The sequence below is a fragment of the Entelurus aequoreus genome, linkage group LG01, assembly GCF_033978785.1.
Source record: "Entelurus aequoreus isolate RoL-2023_Sb linkage group LG01, RoL_Eaeq_v1.1, whole genome shotgun sequence".
In the NCBI taxonomy this organism is placed as follows: domain Eukaryota; kingdom Metazoa; phylum Chordata; class Actinopteri; order Syngnathiformes; family Syngnathidae; genus Entelurus; species Entelurus aequoreus.
The window spans coordinates 40,405,353-40,428,554 of record NC_084731.1 but is presented as its reverse complement, the minus strand read 5'-3'; the positions used below and the strand labels follow the sequence as shown (position 1 = coordinate 40,428,554).

The window sequence follows — 23,202 nt, the reverse complement described above, 5'->3', positions numbered from 1 at the left end:
GCCTTGCTGTCACTTATGTGAGCAAGCTAAAACTGCAATCTACATGTGGTCCAGCAGGTATACTGTTTGGGCAGACTGTAGAGTGTTGGCAGGTATGACGCTTTCAAAACTTGCGGGCCGCACTAACATCAAATTTCCATATTAAAGTGTGTGCCGGTGCGTGTGTCTGAGACCCCTGGTTAACATAGCACAAAGCAATTTAAGCTTTGTATGCGGTGTTTTTCATTTTAAATTTTAAATTTTTTTTGTGGCTCCCATTTTTTTCTTTAATTTGTGAAACTTGCCAAAATGGCTCTTTGAGTGGTAAAGGTTGCCGACCACTGCACTATACCGTATTTTCGCGACCATAGGGCGCAACGTATTAAAAGGCGCTGTGTCAGTTACGGGTGCTATTTCTGTATTTAACGCATAAATAAGGCGCAGCATATTTTGGGGCGCAGGCATGGTTAAACATACGCTATCTTAAAACATACGCTAGCATGCATGGATGCTTTTCTTAAAAGGCAGCAGGAGCAAAGCTGAGTTCGGTTGTACTTTATTGAAGTATTTATCAATGTACTCACATTATTTTCTAATCAATCCTCATCCACAAATCCATCAAAGTCCTCATCTTCTGTGTCCGAAATGAACAGCTAGGCAAGTTCTCCATCAAACCAGATTCCCTCTCGTCATTTTCAAAAAGTCAGTCTCGTTGCCCATTAGCATAGCAAGCTAGCACAACAGTAAAAGCAGACTTCTCTTGCCCTGTTGTGCGAATGGATTCGCTACCGTGCTGGTCCCCTTCTTCTCCAGTGTGCTTCACCGGGATGTCGAAAGTGAGCGGCACTTCGTCCATGTTGGTGATGTGTTTGTCTGCAATTTTTTTTTTTACAACGCACATAGCAGCACTATATGCTCACTGGGGGCATGCCTTTAGCGTCCTCTCTCACCTAATACCTTCACCCTATAACGGCCGCATGCTGTCCTCAGTCACGTACGCTTTTCCTCCATATAAACAGCGTGCCGGCCCAGTCATATAACATCTATGGCTTTTGGAACTCAGTGTACACACAACAACCTATCTGAATTCGATAAGAGATTCGATAAGGAATCGGTTCGATAAGAGGATTCGATAACGGGCTCGAACTCGATAATTTCTTAACGAACATCATCCCTAATCATCCGTTACTTGTTTTTCGGTAATATTTGACCGATATCAATATCAGACCTGGAAACACTTAGGAAAGTATAACGTACATTAAGTAGGTCTTGAAAGACTTTGACATGTCTTCTAATATCTTTGCAGGCCTTTCTCTACGACCTGGACAAGGTGAAGTCCATTTTGTTGGCTTTCTCTCAGCACGTCCCTCACATGCCTATTATAATCTTCACCTGCCTTTGCTCTTCCAGGAGATACGAGCCCAGGAAAGACACGTACGAAGGCTGGAATTCCAAATCAGCAAGGTAAGCATGTCGATGGCGTCCATACCGCTGTGGGCTCTCTGGCGTCCGTATCGCTTCATGTCTGTCTATGTCCACAGGTGGACGAGCTCTACGAGAACTACTGCGTCCAGTGGCGCCTGTGTCAGGGAGTTGTCAACATGAAACGAGCTTTCTCGCTCTCGCCGTCCTCCAGGGCGTCCAGAGAGAGTCTTTTGGAGCTGGGGCGCAACCACAGACACAGTGTGCAGGTTGGAACCTCTCTTCCTGTAACATAGGACAGCCAGTGTAGGACATGTGGCAGAGTATGTTGGTGAACCTGACGCCTTAAGAAGTTGTGCTGGTCAAGGAGTTGACAGATTGAGCAATTAGCCTGATACCTAGCACACTCGTCACGTCTGCTTGCAAACTCAGCACCGGCTCAAACACTTAGTCGGGAAACGAATAGTCAAGCACTGAGAGCAGACCCAACCAGACGCGTCTAAGTCATGTTACAATTTTTCATGCCAACAAAGCAAAAAGGCGCTTAAAAGTACAGTAAGACTCCACTTTTCAAAAATCAGAGGTGTGGACTCGAGTCACATGACTTGGACTCGAGTCAGACTCGAGTCATAAATGTGATGACTTTAGACTCGACTTGACAAAATATAAAGAGACTTGCAACTCGACTTAGACTTTAACATCAATGACTTGTGACTTCACTTGGACTTGAGCCTTTTGACTTGACATGACTTGCTACTTTCCCCAAAACCCAAAGATTAAAAAGTTATTCAGGAGCGCTCCGTATCTTTAATTTTGTACTTGTCTGTCAGCTTGTTGTGCTCCCTGTCAAGCATGTGTGCTCTCAGTACAACAGCCAATCAAATTAGTTCTACGTTGTTTTCGTCCCACAGCACTCATCCAATCAAATTGCAGGAAAACCAACGAAGAAGAATTGTCCAACAATGCACCAGTAAAAAAAAAATGTGCCAAAGTTGGTTTCGTTCGGGTATAAAAACTACGACTTGGTCAACAAAAAACGAATTGCCGTATGCAAAACATGCAGTTCGAATATTACAGACGGAAACGCAACAACTTCCAACTTCGTTCGACATTTGAAGTTGCACAAAGAAGGGTACATTTTGAATGTTTATTGGCTAAGTAACGTAACTTTTATTTGCTGTGTAGTTAAATCCATGAGGCTGTAAACTCACTGCTAACGTTAATAACCATAGACATCTTATAAGGCAGGGGTGTCCAAACTTTTTCCACTGAGGGCCGCACACGGAAAAATTTAAGCATGTGGGGGCCATTTTGATATTTTTCATTTTCAAACCATAACAAAATATATGGATTTTTTTTTTTTAATTCTTTAGGGCTCCCGGGGACAATAAAGGGTCTCAGTCATTAAAATGTTGAAAATAAGTCAAATTATTATTATTATGTTTTATTTAACGCTTACAGTAAATCTCTATATCAACTTCAGGTTGATAAAAACTAAAAAAAAAAAAAAAAAAGGTTTTATGGCTTTTCTGTCAAAAACAACTTTGTTTTTTATAGTAAAACTGGAAATATGCAGTATTTAGTAATTAGAGCTCTAAAAGATCAATAATGCAGGACACCGTTGATTTTAATTATTTAATATTTTTGAGTAATCACAGTGAAAATATTAATAAAATCCCACTAAATATATTTGGGATCCAAAAGGTCTCCCACTCATAAAGTGATACATTTTTATTAGTTTTTTTTTACTTTCAACACTTAAGTTACGAGATCAATTTCAGATATATCTGTCGAATTTACGTTTGAACTATTGTTTTGTTTGTTTTTATACTCTTTTGTCAAAGAAAACTTTGATGTTTTTATATGGCAACCACACAATATATGCAATATTTTTTCCACATAAAACATTTTAAAGTGACATTTTTTAAGTAATTGGAGTCTTGAATAGGTCAAAAATTCATTATAACATCGATTTTTTATTTTTTTTGAGCAATGGCAAAAAAAAGAAAAATAAAGAAAGACAAAAGAATAAAAAACAGCTTGCATGGCAGCTTTTTGTCAACATTGCCACTTTTTCTCGTTAGATTTCACCTCATTTCGCTTTTTTAAATGTTTTTTTTTAATTTTTGCAATACAATCAATTTTGCAATTTTTGCAGAATGTGTGGCGGGCCGGTAAACAATTAGCTGCGGGCCGCAAATGGCCCCCGGGCCGCACTTTGGACACCCCTGTTCTAAGGGTACGCAGCATCGAGCGCTACTACCTACTGGCGCTGACGAGACGCGGGGCCGCCATCTTGGAGTGGTGATCCGCTCCACTCAGTGCAATTCATTTGGCAGGAGCAATGAACTGTCAGCGCATTTAATTCATTTTACCTCACTGAATACCACTGATTTCCACGCGCTTTTTTGTCATACGTGTAGCTATGATAAAGGACACATGTTTTATTATTCATAGTTTGCTTAACAGTAATACAATATTCTTATATGCTATAAGTGACCAGACGTCCGAGATCAAAACTGGGAATATAATCCCAGAGAAGGGGGAAAAAACGGTCAGCTATTTTTAAGTTCAAGTAACAATATGATTAGGTTATATATACATGTGTATATCCTACATAAACAATGTATGAATACATTAGATATCTATATATCTTATAGACTGTATCTCTGTTGCTGCAGCAGCAGAGAGTTTATTTTGTTTTGACACTTTGTATTGATATTTTGTATTACATTCTTCCCTTAAATGATAATGTTTACAGTGATTGTTTTATATCTATTTTTTATGTATGTCGCTCGGTGGCAGAGGGGTTAGTGCGTCTGCCTCACAATACGAAGGTCCTGAGTAGTCCTGGGTTCAATCCCGGGCTCGGGATCTTTCTGTGTGGAGTTTGCATGTTCTCCCCGTGAATGCGTGGGTTCCCTCCGGGTACTCCGGCTTCCTCCCACCTCCAAAGACATGCACCTGGGGATAGGTTGATTGGCAACACTAAATTGGCCCTAGTGTGTGAATGTGAGTGTGAATGTTGTCTGTCTATCTGTGTTGGCCCTGCGATGAGGTGGCGACTTGTCCAGGGTGTACCCCGCCTTCCGCCCGATTGTAGCTGAGATAGGCTCCAGCGCCCCCCGCGACCCCAAAAGGGATAAGCGGTAGAAAATGGATGGATGGATGGGCTTTGGATAAAAGGGTCTGCCAAATACTTTAACATAAACATATATAAACACCTGAAAGTCTTTATATCAGCTAAAACCACCAATCTGTTTCACTGGATTCAGAATAAAACTAAATGATATCTTACCCAACAATGTTAGTATTTGAATATTGTTATTTGAAGACTTATTCCTGGTTACAATTATACTGTTAAGAAAGTATTGTCTTATACTTTGCCTAAAATGAGAATGCATCATAATCAGTGGCGGCTGGTGAATTTTGTTTTAGGTGGGGCAGAAAGTTTGTAAACCAAACCCCTGTAGGGGCGTCATCCTCCCCCAGAAGATTTCTTTGTGATTTTCACATACACATATTGAAGATCTTTGCTCCTTCTCAACTCTGTGGTAATATTATTTTCACAAAATACAACCAATTAATGTTAAGTTAATGTTAAATCTTACTTGTGAAAAGTAATCCCCCAATTCCTATTTTCAACATTCCGCTCATTTGAGCAGGAAAACGCTGAACACCATCTTTGTTTTCTACCTGTCAACTGTCAGTTTAGGCTGCTCGCCGGCTCCTCATCACCACTTCAAGATGGCGGCCAAATTGCTTGTGTCACAGCAGCCAATGCTGCGTCTACTTATGGGGCAGCATGGCGTAGTGGGTAGAGCGCCCGTGTCAGAAACCTGAGGGTTGCAGGTTCGCTCCCCGCCTCTTACCATGCCGTTGTGTCCTTGGGCAGGACACTTCACCCTTGCCCCCGGTGCCGCTCACACCGGTGAATGAATGTTGAATGAATGATAGGTGGTGGTCGGAAGGGCCGTAGGCGCAAATTAGCAGCCACGCTTCCGTCAGTCTACCCCAGGGCAGCTGTGGCTACGAAAGTAGCTTACCACCACCAGGTGTAAATGAATGATGGGTTTTTAACATGTAAAGCGACTTTGGGTACTTAGAAAAGCGCTATATAAATCCCAGGTATTATTATTATTATTATTATAAGATGTCTGTGGTTATAACGTCATTGCAAACACGGCAATCTGTTTCGTCCACTGCAGTTCGCTACCTTATTCATACTTTTTGTCAAGTGATTTTTTTTAAGCAGGGTTGCATGAGGTACCTAGACATAACGTTACGTTAGTCAATGTATCACACACAGTAACGTAACGTTAGACGGCGGTCAGCAGCACCTCGTATTTTAGCCACCTACAAAAAGACAAACAGAGTCAAATAAAGGTCAGTTAAAATGTATACTATATAAAGAATATGTGTACATATTGCATAGGCCCCTGACATCTAAAAAGTACAACTCTGTTCATTGTTATGTTCATGTATTTGTTATGTTTTCCATGTGTACGCACACATAAACACACAAACAGTATGAGATGAGATCAATGAGATAAGGTAATAACAGAAAAGAAACTGCTGTGGAACTAGTTACAATGCAATATGCCATGGAAATACAATGTTAACACTTTTGTGCAAATAAGTACAGTTGCACTTGTTTTTTCAAATGTGTTTATTCTGTAAGGGAATGAGTTAAATGTTTAAAATGACTGGTTAATAGTGCTGTTATGAAGTGCAATGTCAGCACTATTTTTTTTTCCTGCAATTTCAAATGCACTTGTTTAATAAATAAATACAGCGTTTTAAAAGCATACACAATCTGTGTAAATATATTAGTCTGTGGTTAAAAGGACTTGAAAGGACTCGAAACTCAAAGTGCAGGACTTGGGACTTGACTTGAGACTTTCCAGTCTTGACTTTGGACTTGACTCTGGACTTGCCTGTCTTGACTCGGGACTTGACTCGAGACTTGAGGGCAAAGACTTGAGACTTACTTGTGACTTGCAAAACAATGACTTGGTCCCACCTCTGTCAAAAATGCACCAACTCGATGCTCATTGGATTTGCCGTAGACATGTTAAAAATTAGCAGTAGGGATTTTACATGGCAATTTCAATACCTCCAAATGTGGTAATGAAAACAACAACTAATGTGCATGTTACAATTAAACGGCTGTGAGTGTGAATGTTGTCTATTTGTGTTGGCCTTGCGATGAGGTGGCGACTTGTCCAGGGTTGTACCCCGCCTTCTGCCCAAATGCAGCTGAGATAGGCTTCAGCACCCCCCGGTAGAAAATGGATGGATGGATGGATGGGTGTAAGAAGTACAATATACACAGTATAAACTCTTTGTTTCGACATCAAAAGAAAAGACTGGCACATTCAATTGAATGGCAAAGGCTACTTCCTGATTAAGGCAGCACATGTAGTGGATACAAGACTGCCATCTAATGTCTTGGAATTGCAACTGCATGCAAAGTCTCCTATATAATACAGTACAGTACTTGTAAATGAGACACAGAAGTGTAAGAAATTAAGATAACAACTGGACAACAAAGTTTAGTGTTTATTGTTAAATAAGATGGTTTGAGATTTGAACACACACAAAAGTACCAAAATGTTGAATACCGGTATCGATTACCAAGTACCGTATCAATTCAAATGTCAAAGTTACCTATGGCTAGCACCTATCCTTGGTGGACACGGAACGCTCACTTCCAGAATATCCTCCATCCTTTGTTTCCTGTGGAATGGTTTCATTCCGCGCTGTGATGGAACTCTCGCCGTCACAGTTGACAAAGTCCTCGATTTCCGTCCCTACAGGACATGTCAGCCATGGAGAGCGAGCTGGAGGTCCTACTGGGAGAGCTGCACGTCAAAATGAAAGGTTGACCAGCAACAGTTTTCCACTTGACATGAACTTGGCATTAACGTCTTTTCACATGCAGGTCTGATCGGCTTTGCTCGACTCTGCCCCGGCGACCAGTATGAGGTGAGCGTCTCCTGCGGGACCTTTGTCATCACCATCCTGAAGACGATGATTCTTGGCGATTGATTCCGAGCTAATTGTGAGCAGGTTCTGCTGCAATTGGGCCGCCAGCGCTGGAAGATCCGAGGCAAGATTGAAAGTGACGATGTCCAGTCTTGGGACGAAGAGGAGATGGTCTTCCTCCCGCACATCAACCACAACTTTGAGATTAAGGTGGTCCTCTGTCCTTTGTTCATGTTTTGTATTGACGTCTCCTGCATCGCGTGACCTCTCAGCCATGAACATACCCAGGTATCAGAGGCCAAGGGTTTGGGCTGGCTACTGGTTGGTACGGTAACCTGTGCCAGCGCTCATTTCTTTGTGGCTAGTCCTCAGCTGATGTTGGTGGACATCACCGAGCTGGGAACCATCAAACTGCAGCTGGAGGTCACCTGGAAGTAAGAATGAAATACACACTTCATAACGACAACAACAGACCGCGCTAACAAACAACAAACGATGTGTGCTTGCAGTCCGTTGGACAGCGCTGAGAGGCTGGGTCCTTTGTCCATCAGCAAACAGTTGGGGTCCAGCAGGAAAACTTCTGTGCAGAGTTGGACTGCACCGAGCACGCCCTCCTTCTCTGAAAAGTACTTCCTGGTGAGTAGTCTCACCATCATCACATCTCTGACTCGGTCAAGTCGAAAGTATTTGCCCCCCGCCCCACCGTACTCTACTGACATGGTTCTACAAGCAGTCCACATAAAGGCCTTTAAGATCCAATTGTGTCCAGTTATTTTCTAATAATTGGTACTCTCTGCAGTCCATGGTCCGTGAGATGCAGGATGGCGGTGCTTCTGTCCCGTTCCCCATGTCTAAGAAAGACAGGGGAGACATGTCCCTGCTGAGCTACCTCTCCCAGTCGTCCATCGCGTCAAATTTCAGCCAACCAAGTCCAGCTCTCCTCAGGTAGGCGGTTCAGAACATGGATGAATATTCCAGAATGTAAGCTATCTAACACTCACTCACACAACTGACTCCACAGCCGTGACACCAGTCTGGGAGGTAGTCGGACTCATGTTTCGCTGGAGGAGGAAGGGGAGGACGCCCTGAAGGAAACGGAGAAGAGGAAGAGTCTCGGTGAGGAGGGGGAGGATGGGGAGAAGACATGGACTGGGGAGTATGCTGCTCAGCGTACAAGAGCTTCTGGGATGTACCTGCAGAGGTGAGAAGAACCGTCTCCTCTTGAACTAGAACATCTTTACCAGCAGTATGCACTATAGCTGCTGTAAATGTCCATAGCTTCATCTTAGGGGAGATAAGGAAACGCTGAGTCATGACATGTCCATCTTTAGGTGCAGCACCCCCGACATCCTCAAAGCCAACACAGATCCAGAGCTGGAGACCGAGGGCTCCGAGCCTCATCAGAGTTCTGTCGGCGAGCAGGTCAATGTTTGTCAATCTTCTCTATGTTTAACAATTATCACTTTGTCGTAACACGTCACATGATGTGCAGGACGCCTCCCCCGCCGCGCCCCCGGCTGCCACGCACCCCCCGGCAGCTGCTGAGGCGCCTGAGTGGGAGGGTCAGAGCAAAACCCAGGAGCAGGCACTGCGACTGGGATTGCTGATTGCGGACCTTGAGGGAACCTTGCAGAACCAGTCCAGCTATGAGAAGGAGCTAAGAGTCCTGAACCAGCAGATAGTTCACCTGGCCACCATACTGAGGGTGAGCCTTGCCTTACCTTACTTTACCTTACCAAGTCCTGGGGTGTGAGATCTGATGTAGGTCCAAGTCCGAATAATGTCTCCTTCAGAATGACCTGTCTCTGATGAGAAGCTCGTCATCAGAAGACACCTTGGCTGTTGCGGAAGTTCTCTGCAGCTTTGACTTCCTGTCACATGACGTCAACGCGGACGATGAAACTTCTGGGTGAGTTGCTGCGCAAGGAGGCATTAAAAAGCAACAAACACGCAGCAAACCTTTTTCTCCTCAAACATTGTGACTTGTCTAAGTAGGGCTTGTGAGGAAGAGTTGCTCATTGCTCCTCTGACTTGTGGGAACTGTGGTCTAGATCAGGCTCTGGAGATTCACCTGGACACCTGCTGCATCTTACTTCAGGTACATCTCCTGCCTGCTGGGATTGCACACTGGTGCAACAGGCACCTCCTGTAAGGCTCCTCTGATGTTCTTAACTCCTCAGACGCTCCAGAGGAGCCACTTAAGTGCCGCCAGGAGAGATCTACTAGAGGACGTGTCTCTTCAGGCCGACATTGTGCAGCAAATCAGCTGTTTGCTGCTGGAGAAGAAAGACGATATCTCTACAAGAGAGTGTTAGTTTCATAAACGTCTCCTATTCATTGTAGCATGTAGAACACACAGTAGCAGTTTTAGTAATTTGGCCTCTTGATGACGATAATGATTTTAGTGTCTGGGGGCCCCCAATTGGCTACAGGGTTCTAAGCAGGTCGCAGAGGGAAAGATGCCTTTGATGTAGTATGTGGCACACATAGCAGTTATCAACATATAACACTTCTAACATTAAACAAACGTACGGTAAAATGTAATATTTGTATAATGTATCAACATGTAGCATGTAACACGTGTATCAACATGTAACATGTATCAACATGTAGCATATATTAACACGTAACATGTGACATGTGGTACACGTAACATGCATCAACATGTAGCATGTATTAACATGCTGCATGTATTAACATGTAGCATGTATTAACATGTAACATGCGGTACACTTAACATGCATCAACATGTAGCACATGTAGCATAAATTAACACGTAATATGTGGTACACTTAACATGCATCAACATGTAGCACATGTAGCATAAATTAACACGTAATATGTGGTACACTTAACATGCATCAACATGTAGCACATGTAGCATAAATTAACACGTAATATGTGGTACACTTAACATGCATCAACATGTAGCACATGTAGCATAAATGAACACGTAATATGTGGTACACTTAACATACATCAACATGTAGCACATGTAGCATAAATTAACACGTAATATGTGGTACATGTAACATGCATCAACATGTAGCATGTATCAACATGTGTTACCATGTAGCACATGTAAGCATACTTACCAACCCTCCCGATTTTTCCGGGAGACTCACGAATTTCAGTGTCCCTCCCGAAAATCTCCCGGGGCAACCATTCTCCCGAATTTCTCCCGATTTTCACCCGGTCAACAATATTAAGGGCGTGCCGTGATGGCACTGCCTTGAGCGTCCTCTACTACCTGTCGACACGTCCGCTTTTTCACAATACAAACAGCGTACCGGCCCAGTCACACGTTGTATGCGGCTTCTGCATACACACGAAAGTGACTGCAAGACATACTTGATCAACAGCCATACAGGTCACACTGAGGGTAGCCGTATAAACAACTTTAACACTGTTACAAATATGCGCCACACTGCGAACCCACACCAAACAAGAATGACAAACACATTTCGGGAGAACATCCGCACCGTAACACAACATAAACACAACGGAACAAATACCCAGAATCCCTTGCATCCCTAACTCTTCCGGGCTACAATATACACCCCCGCTACCACCAAACTCCCCCGCCCCCAAATCTCCCGAATTTGAAAGTCTCAAGGTTGGCAAGTATACATGTAAGATGCATCAGCTCAGCATGTAGCATGTATTAACATGTAACATTATTATTATTAACAATATATCAGTGTATCAATATGTATCACATGTAGTATGAATCAATATGTAGCATTAGAAAGTGTAACGTTTATCAAAATGTATCACATGTAGCATGCATCAATAAGAAGCATGTAAGACGTGTAGCCAATAGGAGTGTCAACATGTATTAACATGTAGCATGTATTAACATGTAGCATACAGGTATATTAACACGTAATATGTGGTTACACGTAACATGCATCAAGATGTAGCACGTAGCACATGTAGCATGTATTAACATGTAGTATATATTAACATGTAGTATATAGGTGAGGGCCGACATCCGGGCAACTGAGCTACTTACGGGTTCTTCGAGCCATAGCAACCAGACTGGCGTTGAAAACAAACCGTTGCCATTACTCTTTAACCTGTCGACCTACGCTGGTTAAACCCGTCATTCTGCCTCCAAAATGCCGAAAAACTGTGTTGTTTTTGGTTGTGCTAACCACAACTGGAAACAGGGAAAACAAAGGTTGTATTTTGTTCTGCCAAAGCGTGAAAAAATCCCTCAGAGACGAGACAAATGGCTCGCAGCTTTACACCGGGAAAACGAGGACGGTTCTCACTGGAGTCCCCCAAAGTCCCGGGTCGTGTGTTCGGATCACTTCGTTTCTGGTAAATATAAGGAACAAAAATCCACCTTCTTAACCACAACTTGGCTATACCGTCCGTGCTAACGTTGTACTTGTTGAATTTGTACCTTATAACGTTCGACAGCTGAAGTTGTTGTTGTACAAAAATAACATGCGGTATATACTATATAGTCTATAGCCTAGCTATCTATTTTCGAAAACCGGTTTCGTTTAAATTTGCACTTAACAGTTGGGTTTTTAAAAACCAATAAACCCTATAATTTTCATGTTGCCATTTAATCAACTTTTCAAGACAGTCGCAAAATGCTGTCTGCAAGACTTTTCAATACAAAGACATATATTTTGTACATTATTCACCTGCTGTACTGTGCCTTCATTAGGCTACAACTTACAAGGACCGGGCTACTAGGGGTCAGTCTGCTTTCTTTTGGGGTTTTTTGCCGGACATTCCAGTATTATTTACTCGTAATCTTGGTATTACTTTCCTTATTAGGTTATTTTGCCACCTCCCCCTTCTCTGTTTAAACTCTCCTTTGTTGTACTTAAACAATACATGTAGCCCTCAAATCTCTCAATATTTTATACACTAACACTTGATCTTGTTGTTGATAACATCCGCGTCTCTTTCTTAGTAGCGCGCAGGCTACGCTAACTAGCAAGCTAAGCTAAGCCTGAGACGAGTCTGACGCAAATAATACATTTTCGTTTTTTCACACGATATGCGAATAAGTAAAAATGCGTAAATGAAGGATTTAACGCCGACTTCCAAGCCACAACGCTCGTTAAATGCTTTTTCTGTCAATGCTGTGTTCGCTGTGAGCTGGTTTGTTTTCAACGAATTCCCGGTTGCTAGGGGATTGGTAGGTGGAAGTGACGTAGGTCCGCCCTCACCTATATCAACATGTACAAACACGTAGCACATGTAGCTTACATCAATATGTCGCATGTAGGACATGTAACATGTATCAACATGTAGCACATGTAGCATGCCTCAATACGTGACATGTAGGATGTGTAGCCTGTAGCACTTTAGCATGTAGCACATTAGCATGTACAGTCAAAGTTGATGAAATGACATTTGGCCTTGGCAGAGGTAACACAAGCATCTCATCTTCAGTGCTGCTGGAGGCTGACAGGGGGTTGCTGCACTTCTGGGAGGACTGCCTTAGTGACACCACATCGCCATTCTGCTGCCGCTCGGACGACTTTGTCACAGCGCTCAAGAAGAACTACTCTCACAAAGTCAAGTCCAAGGTCAGGGTCAAGCAGCCAGGACACTCGGAAAGAGGTAAAGAAAAAAAAAAACCTCAATAAAAATACACGCATTCTTGAAGTGTACCTGGAAGTATATTAACGTGTGTGTGCAGTGTTCAGTGGGCTGGTGCAGGAGGTACAGGCGGCCAGCAGGGCGGCGCTGTGGCCTCCCCAGCTGCTGTGCAGCTCGGACAAGGTGAGCGTTTTCCAGCTGTCTCTTTACCTGCGACGCTGCAACATCAGCACGCTGGGAGAACATGTGACCCGCCTCTCCAAGGAAGGTGAATGAATGAGCACGCCAGCCATGTTTTTTTGTTTACTTTTGAGTATTTGAGAGCTATTTCTAATTCACCAGCAGCCTTAAACACAACAAATACTCTGTTTTCTGTCAATCGCATCATCCAACATGGCCTCATCCACGATGTTTCAGAGTACTTTCTGTCCGCCATGAGGGGACCCAAGCGGAGGCGAGCGTTAAACAGGATGAGGGGGCGTGGCATCGCAGAGCTCCTCCCACTGGGACGCACACTGCAGACGCTTGCAGGGCTGCAGCTGGACGCCAACAACAAAGTGTGCAAAGCTGCAGCGGAGTGCCTGCGACGGGGCGCCGGCTGCGGCGCGTTCCGCTCTAAGGTACGCGACTTTGTGTTTATTACGTAAAAATGCAGTGCACTGTCGGTACTCAAATGTTGCACTCAGGATCGTGAGTGTGCGATAGTGAAGGGGAGGGATTACATACATAAAGCAATAATGTAACATTTGTCTCATTCTAAGCAGGGACGACACACAAACGAGAATAAGTAATAACCAGGTATTTTTACAATATTGTTCAATCAATTAGCAAGAAAATGTATACCGTATTTTCCGGACCATTGGGCGCACTGCCGATGAATGAATATTTTCAATCTTTTTTCATACATAAGGCGCACCGGATTATAGGGCGCATTAAAGGAGTCATACTAGTTTTATTTTTTTTTCTAAATGGAAAACACTTCCTTGTGGTCTACATAACATGTGATGGTGGTTCTTTGGTCAAAATGTTGCATAGATTATGTTTTACAGATCATCTTCAAGCCGCTTTCTGACAGTCGCTTCCGGATGCGCCGTTTTGTGGGCGGTCTTATTTACGTGGCTCACCTTGGGCAGCGTCTTCTCCCCGTCATCTTTGTTGTAGCGGTGTAGCGTGCAAGGACGGGAGTGGAAGAAGTGTCAAAAGATGGAGCTAACTGTTTTAATGACATTCAGACTTTACTTCAATCAATAACCGAGCAGCATCTCCTCATCCGGAAACGACAACACAGGAAATGTGTTTCGTGAAAAACCGTCTAACCGGAACTCTCTAATAACTAAAGTTCCTTGGGTGAATAATGTAATCTCATTACACTGGTATGTTTTAGCGCTTTCATGGCGAGTTTACTGACAGATATAAGTAAGAAATTTACATATTAGAAATGGCAATAACGGAGGATGAATGTCCCATAACAAGAAGATAGAGAATGAGAAGAAGCTTATCGACTTCGGTGTCAGCACGGACTACAAAGGCGGATGCGCTCTATTTTTCAGGATTTATGCAGATCCCAAATACAGATCAGCAGGTACCAGAAGATTAAAAAAAGTTGCTTTTGTATAATATTGCGAAACAAAACGCCAGATAACATGTCTTACCTTATACACACACCATAATAATACTTGTATGCTTAATGCGCCAACAATTCATCAAGCGATGCTGCTTCATAGCTTACCAAAGTCGTACTAAAACATTTTGATAGATTTTTGAGCGCCGTGTGTAGTTTTCTATATTTTCAATGGAACATATAAAATGTTGGCGTTGTTTACTTCAATCATATTACCATTATAGTGCCGTCTACACGTATCTCTTATGTTTGACTGCCATCTACTGGTCACACTTATTTTTACACCATATTCCAATTAAAATTGCTTCGAGGTCGGTAAGCAAAACCAGAATTATTCCGTACAGTAGGTGCACCGTGTTATAAGGCGCATTGTCGAGTTTTGCGGGGGGAAAAAAGGATTTTAAGTGCGCCTTATAGCCCGGAAAATACGGTATTTTATTGAGCGATGTTGGTAAAAAGGCTGTGGACACTTTGCACTTAGTACCTACAGTGGGTCTGGGTTAGTTTTTGCCTCATTCGTCACTTAAAGTATGAGTGAAAAAAGTGTAAAGAATACACTGCCCACCTGATAAGTTAAAGTTAAAGTACCAATGATTGTCACACACACACTAGGTGTGGTGAAATTATTCTCTGCATTTGGCCCATCACCCTTGATCACCCCCTGGGAGGTGAGGGGAGCAGTGAGCAGCAGCGGTGGCTACGCCCGGGAATAATTTTGGGTGATTCAACCCCAATTCCAACCCTTGATGCTGAGTGTCAAGCAGGGAGGTAATGGGTCTCATTTTTATAGTCTTTGGTATGACTCGGCCGGGGTTTGAACTCACAACCTACCGATCTCAGGGCGGACACTCTAACCACTGGACATGATAAGTCTGAAAGAAAATGAGATGACACAGTATGATCTGCTCACAGATGCTAACCAGCAGTTGTTTAAGTACACTAAAGCTAGTCTTGGAAAGTCCCACTCCTTAATATTTTACTCAGATGCAGGATTCTCACAAGAATGAGGCAAAAATACAACCTTATCTACTGTAAGTGTGCACATTTTGACAGGGCAGTGCTGTCCCAAATCCATGACTGTTAACAATTTAACTATTTATTTCTTATTCATTGGTGTTAGTACCAAACATGCATGAAATTCAATTCAAGCTTGATTAGAAAATTAATCATAAAATGTTTTCAAATTAATTAAAAAAAAAGTGTTGGTACAGAAGTTTTGGGACTGAAAAATTTAATTGCAGAAAAACTATTTGCAAATGCTTATCTCAATCTGTGTGTTCTAATTTATGAGTGTAAAAAAAATATGTGCGTCCATGTTGTGCTTTGTGTGTGTATAAGGAATAAACAAATCTGTGCGTTCGTATTCAAATTCAATTCTGTGTGAAGCAGGAACACAAAAATCTGAACTTTTAGTAAAGATTCCTGTTTCGAATGGTGGCCGACAGTGACAGACGATACCAGACTGATGCTTTTTACTTGAAATGTCATTATCATTGAATGATTGTGTCACTACTGTAGTGCAAAAATAACAACAAAAACATAATTGTTTTAATTTGTTGACAAGACATATTTTAATTACATTTAAGTACATAACTCCACATGTGTTCATTCATAGTTTTGATGCCTTCAGTGACAATCTACAATGGAAATAGTCATGAAAATAAAGAAAACGCAATGCATGAGAAGGTGTGTCCAAGCTGTACTATATATATATATATATATATATATATATATATATATATATATATATATATATATATATATATATATATATATATATATATATATATATATATATATATATATATATGTATATATATTAGAGATGTCCGATAATATTGGCCTTATCTTATCTATCTTATTTATCGGCCGATAAATGCTTTAAAATGTAATATCGGAAATTATCGGTATCGTTTTTTTTATTATCGGTATGTTTTTTTTTTGTTTCTTTGTTGTTGTTTTTTCTTAAATCAACATAAAAAACACAAGATACACTTACAATTAGTGCACCAACCCGAAAAACCTCCCTCCCCCATTTACACTCATTCACACTCATTCACACAAAAGGGTTGTTTCTTTCTGTTATTAATATTCTGGTTCCTACATTATATATCAATATATATCAATACAGTCTGCAAGGGATACAGTCCGTAAGCACACATGATTGTGCGTGCTGCTGGTCCACTAATAGTACTAACATTTAACAGTTAATTTTACTCATTTTCATTAATTACTAGTTTCTATGTAACTGTTTTTATATTGTTTTACTTTCTTTTTTATTCAAGAAAATGTTTTTAATTTATTTATCTTATTTTATTTTATACATTTTTTTAAAAAGGACCTTATCTTCACCATACCTGGTTGTCCAAATTAGGCATAATAATGTGTTAATTCCACGACTGTATATATCGGTATCGGTTGATATCGGTATCGGTTGATATTGGTATCGGTAATTAAGGAGTTGGACAATATTGGAATATCGAATATCGGCAAAAAGCCATTATCGGACATCCCTAATATATATATATATATATTTAAAATATATTTAAATTATATTATTGTATTCATAATAACCTGATCAATCACATGTCTCTTTTCATGCAGTGCCAGTGATCATACCAATAACACAAATTCCAGTTACACGCGTCTGACAATGCATCCCAGAGCAAGCCAGCTGTATTTAAAAAAAAATAATCCCATTAATTTCAAAGAGTTTCTTTAATCACAATTTGTTTTTTTCTTCTTCAGTGTCTGTTGGATAATCTCTTTTAGATTTGAGAACTTTAAGTACAGTAGTTTTCAATCTGCACCTGAATAATGTGGTCTTCATGGTGAAAAAAGGGTTTAATGTGACTTTTTTTTACTATAGCTGCCAAGCAATTACATTTTTCAATCTGATTAATCGCAGTAAATTACTTGTGTGCAAATATTTTACAACTTAATTACTTCAACTTAAAAAATGTAATTCATCACCATATTTTGACACAAATTAAATGTTATAGTCAATATCATACAGGAAAAAACTAAATGTTTTACTTGAATGCACATCATTTATATCATAAAAAAAATATATGGTAAAAACAAAAAAAAACTGGTATCTGAGTCTCCATAATTTCACCGTTAAAAAAAAAAAGTGGTAGGCCTGCCATTTTTTATTTACAGTAATGCACTGTAAAAACAACAACAACTATATATTTTTTCTGGTAAAAAGAAAACACTAAACTGACAGCTCAGTCGTCAGAATTTTACTCTAAAAATAACAGTGGTAGCGTTTTTTGTTTGTTTTTTCAATTTATGCGTGCTCAAAATATACTGCATGATTCATTTGTGTTTATACATGTGATCATTTTTGTGTTGAATCCTATGCATTAAATTTGACAGCTCTAATTTTTCACATTGTTGAAATGTTTCACAAACCGTGAACCATAAACTATGTTAAGAATTAATATTCACCCGAATAAACATTCATATTTTTGTAGGTTGTGTGTCATGTTTTTATTGTTATTTTTTTGGTCATGATTTTTACACTACTGTAGTGACAAAATTCTAATGACATTTCAAATACAAAAGTATCAGTCTGGTATCAGTTTTGGCGAGTGGTGAGTGTAAAGTGAAACATTCCTAAAAGAGGAATAAAGAAATGTTTTGAGCACTTTGACCTTTGTGTCCAGGCGGTGGTTTACTACACGGAGAGTTTGAGGAGCACCGACGTTCAAATCCAGCTAAGCTCCTGTTTGGCGCTCAAACGTTTGATGGTGAGTGAGCGGCATCAACATCAGTGCTCTGTTGCTTCACCCTCACTGTGCGTGTGCGTGTGTTGCCAGGCCACAGAGAGCGTGGACCACATCGCAGAGCTGTGGAGGTCAGCTGATGATGACGTCCGTAGCGCCGTCAAGGAGGCAATTCTGTCTTTTGGTATGGGGCGCGTCCCTGAATTGTCTGGCTGGCTGTTTAAAGCATGACGTCATGTGTTGGTGTGTTTGTGGCAGGTGGCAAAGGTCACGAGGCCTTCCAGAGGTTGGAGCATATGGACATGTTAATGCAGGAGGAGTTCTACCAGAACCTGGAGACCGAGATCACCGTCCTATAGGAACAACTTTCTTGTGTTTCCTCTGTGTTTGTGTGGACTGACAAAGAACAACAAGCACATGAGAGCAAAAAGGATGCATTTTTAAAGATGATTAACAGCATGCTATTTTTTTTGTCAAACACTATTTATAGGCTTTTTATTTTGACACTTCTTGTTAAACCCAAAGTGTATTTTGAAAGCCTGACAAAAAGGAACACTTGGGTTTTGACATCGCAGAGATACAGAAAATAACTGTCGAAAGTTACTTAGTCACGTTGAATGTGGAAGCTACGGGGACAAGCGGTAGAAAATGGATGGGATGGATGGGTAGGTGTGTGTTTGGGGTCCGTGTACCTTCCGTTCATTCTATTCCCAATTCTTAAATGCTAATCAAAAAACACATTTCGGACCATTTTTTTCTATTTTCATTTCTGAAACAAAAGTTATTTGAGGACACTTTTTTAAAACGACAATAGGACTCCTGCTGAACAAAGATGTTACCGTTATGATAAAAACATGCTAAACGCAAACAAAAAGCTAAAATACTGCTTTCGGTTCAATTTGTCATCGCACAGTTAACCACGCATTTTGCATTTTGGATGAACATTTTTATTTTTTTTTGTCTTTTTCTGGAAAAATTAAACTCCATGAAAGAAAAACAGCACAAAATCTAATTTTATGGCACTATTTTAATGAAAATCTGCCATATATAATTTTTTTTTAAAATCGACAAACAGCTATAATTTTATTTTTTGATTTGCGTTTCAGAATTCAGGACTCCTGCTGAAAAAATATGTTACCGTTATGCTAAAAACATGCTAAACGCAAAGGAAAAGCTAAAATGGTCCGTGTACATTCCGTTCATTCTATTTCCAATTCTGAAACGCAAATCAAAAAACTAAATTAGGGCCGTTTTTTGATTTCTATTGTATATGGCAGGTTTTAAAACAAACAAAAAAGGGTTGATTTTCGGTCTGTTCATTCTATTTCCAATTCTTAAATGCAAATCAAAAAACACATTTCGGACCATTTTTTCTATTTTCATTTCTGAAACAAAAGTTATTTAAGGACACTTTTTTTAAAACGACAATAGGACTCCTGCTGAACAAAGATGTTACCGTTATGCTAAAAACATGCTAAACGCGAAGGAAAAGATAAAGTACTGCTTCCGGTTCAATTTGTCATCACACAGATAAACACATTTTGGATGAACATTTTTTTTTAGATTTTTGTGTTTATCTGGAAAATGTTCAATACATAAAAGGAAAACAGCAGAAAATCCAATTTTATGGCAATATTTTAATGAAAATCAACCCTTTTTAGTTTGTTTTAAAATCTGCCATATATAATAAAAAGCAAAAAACGGCCCTAATTTTATTTTTTGATTTGCGTTTCAGAATTGGAAATAGAATGAACGGAAGGTACACGGACCAAAGATGTAACCGTTGTGCTAAAAACATGCTAAACGCAAAGGCAAAGCTAAAATACTGCTTCCGGTTTAAATTATCACACAGATAACCACGCATTTTTGCATTTTGGATGAACGTATATTGGATTTTTGTGTTTATCTGGAAAAATACACATCCATAAAAGGAAAACAGCACAAAATCCAATTTTATGGCAATATTTTAATGAAAATGGTCCGTGGTCATTCGATTTCCAATTCTAAAACCCAAATCAAAAAACTAAATTAGAGCTGTTTTTCAATTTTTATTATATATGGCAGATTTTAAGACAAACAAAAAAAGAGTTGATTTTCATTAAAATATTGCCATAAAATTGGATTTTGTGCTGTTTTCCTTTTATGGATTTTAATTTTTCCAGATAAACACAAACATCGATTATATGTTCATCCAAAATGCAAAAATGCGTGGTTATCTGTGTGATGACAAATTAAACCGGAAGCAGAATTTTAGCTTTTCCTTTGCGTTTAGCATATTTTTAGCATAACGGCGAAATGTAGCTGAGATAGGCTCAAGCACCCCCGCGACCCCGAAAGGGACAAGCGGTAGAAAATGGATGGATGGTAACATCTTTGTTCGGCAATAGTCCTATTGTCGTTTTAAAAAAGTGTCATTAAATAGTTGTCCAACTTTTGTTTCAGAAAGGAAAATAGAGAAATGGCCCGAAATGTGTTTTTTGATTTGCATTTAAGAATTGGAACTAGAATGAACGGAAGGTACACGGACCGTTTGGGTCATTACATTTCATTTTCATGAATGGTAAGTGAAAAACAAAAAAACGGTTTTGGACGCTTTTTTTAAGCGCAAAAATATTAATTGAAGGTTAAACACCTCCAACCTCATTTTCATCCTAAAATAATCATTTTTAAAAAAATCTTATTTTTAACAAAAATGAACATCATATAAGTCAACAAAAAGTCAAAAAATAGATGAGTTCTCATGACCCTGACACCGGAAGTTACTATTTGAAGCCAAATGTGTGGCACGTGAAAAAAACTACAGTGTTGAAGAACATCGAAGAACTTTTCTCTACAGGCCAGTCCGCGGTCTGCAAATAGCAACTTCGAGTTCCATTGTTATGATATGAATGAACACTCGGGGTGTGTCATTTGTTTTTGGTCTGTTTCAGAATTAGAAATACTTTAATAATCTCAGAGGGGAAATTAAGTTTATTTTTGTTACTGCTGACTTCTTATTTTGTTGTGTGAAATTTATAAAATGAAAATAAAACCGTTTTTTACAAGTTATTGTTTTCGACTCTGAAAAAAAGGATTTGTTCTAAAGAAAAATTATATTTTAAAATAAAATTCAAATTAACCAATCGTTTTGATTTTTTATCAATTTCCATTCATGAAAAAAAATAGGTGCCACATGATTTTTTTTTTTTACATTTCAACTTAAAATAAGTGATTCTTTATAAAACGTAAAAAGCTAGCTAACAAGCTAAGTGTTACCATGTGTTGCTACTAGGCACTTTTCCTGTATTATTGTGTAGTATCAAATAATAGACACACTTACATGTTATGTATCAGTATAAAAAACAACGTTTTTTTTATTGAACGGCTAAGTCTGTCCACTGTTATGTCTAGGCGTAAATGAGGACTCAGATGCAGAGGAGTGACAATTGACTCAGACCTTTATTTAAATAATTCCTTGCTATCTCTAGGACAGAGTGATTAAAGAAAGTGGCTACAAAATCTATCTAAGATATATTCAAGCACCTATAGGGTATTAGCATAGGACATAAGGCAATAAACAGAAAATCACTCCATAAGGAGGAACGGGCAATAGCCAAAAAGTTCTATGAGTCGAATACACAAAAAAACCAACAATCTATAATGATCTACAAAAAGGAAATTCTCTCATGCTAAAAAGTTGAGACGCTATAAACAGAAAGTATGTATAAAGTATTTGAGAAGCCTGAAAACTAAAAGCGCTCCAGAAGGAGGGAAAAAAAGGAAGACAAGGCACTATGAAAATTGATACAAAAAGACTTGACTAGTGATGGGTCCGGCAACACCGATGCATCGGCGCATGCGTCGAGCTCATAGAGCGATACCCTGTGTCGGTGCGCGTATCGCTTTTAGAAAGTCACGTGACCGAACACGAGCTGTTTTGGTCACGTGACCGCTCATGAGCTGTTCTGGTCACGTGACCGCTCATGAACTGTATCGCACTGACGCCTGCGCGCCAAACTGTGTTTATTAGGAAGCGGCGCAATGCGTGTTGTTGACGAACACCGTTAGGGCCGCTTGTTGTCACTGTCACTCAAAGTTGCATTTCAAAATTACACAGAATAAATGTGTTTATTTTGTTTAGAATTCAGATGGGTTTGATTTGGTGCGCGGCATATATTGGCTGTGCGGCGCACGGTGTGCGCGGAGGACACTTGAGCACTGCGCGATTGCGCAGGCGCGCACCTTAGAGGGAACGTTGCTCACAGGGCACAGAGGAGGCGTCAGTGCGATACAGTTCGCGTATCGGTCACGTGACCAAAGCAGCTCATGATCGGTCACGTGACTTTCTAAAAGCGGTACGCGCACCGACACAGGGTTTCGCTCTATGAGCTCGACGCATGCGCCGATGCATCTGTGACGACCCATCACTACTGTTACTAGAGAAAGTACAGGAATGACGGCGTGGCGAAGTTGGTAGCGTGGCTGTGCCAGCAATTGGTTACTGGGGTTCAATCCCCACCTTCTACCATCCTAGTCATGATACATGTTCACATTATTTGACAGTATCTAAAAAATATATTTTTATTTAAATGAAGATATGAAATAATCCTAAATGAAATACAATGACTTGGTTTATATTATTGTATATACTAGGTCATAATATCAGTGTCAGTTGAGTCGGTCCATAGGTTGCCTGTAGGGATTTTTAATGTCCAGCAGATGGCAGTATTTAGTGACACAGTATCGACACAGTATCAATACAGTTTTGCAATGTGTCGAAACGCTTCATGAGGCCTCATCAACCCATCACTAGACTTGACCAAAAAAACTTAGCAAAAGAAAATCACTCTCTCAGAGGGAACAAAGGAATCAATAAACAAAGCGAGACAATACTTATCAAACTTGGTTGGT

General features: G+C 40.2%; 1 protein-coding gene across 1 annotated transcript in view; it reads left to right on the top strand.

Moving 5' to 3' along the window:
* The window catches only part of ripor3 (RIPOR family member 3), a 49,208-nt gene extending 27,526 nt beyond the window's left edge, over window positions 1-21,682 (top strand). Inside the window, 21 exon segments of the mRNA XM_062050709.1 lie at window positions 1,286-1,309; window positions 1,390-1,443; window positions 1,521-1,670; window positions 7,221-7,284; window positions 7,346-7,389; window positions 7,474-7,599; window positions 7,678-7,823; window positions 7,899-8,025; window positions 8,189-8,334; window positions 8,411-8,590; window positions 8,721-8,811; window positions 8,882-9,094; window positions 9,183-9,338; window positions 9,341-9,487; window positions 9,570-9,699; window positions 12,811-12,981; window positions 13,061-13,228; window positions 13,378-13,580; window positions 18,253-18,336; window positions 18,406-18,496; window positions 18,571-21,682. Coding sequence (XP_061906693.1) covers window positions 1,286-1,309; window positions 1,390-1,443; window positions 1,521-1,670; window positions 7,221-7,284; window positions 7,346-7,389; window positions 7,474-7,599; window positions 7,678-7,823; window positions 7,899-8,025; window positions 8,189-8,334; window positions 8,411-8,590; window positions 8,721-8,811; window positions 8,882-9,094; window positions 9,183-9,338; window positions 9,341-9,487; window positions 9,570-9,699; window positions 12,811-12,981; window positions 13,061-13,228; window positions 13,378-13,580; window positions 18,253-18,336; window positions 18,406-18,496; window positions 18,571-18,671 — 2,616 coding nt within the window. The 3' untranslated portion in view covers window positions 18,672-21,682.
* Window positions 21,683-23,202: the final 1,520 nt, after the last annotated feature.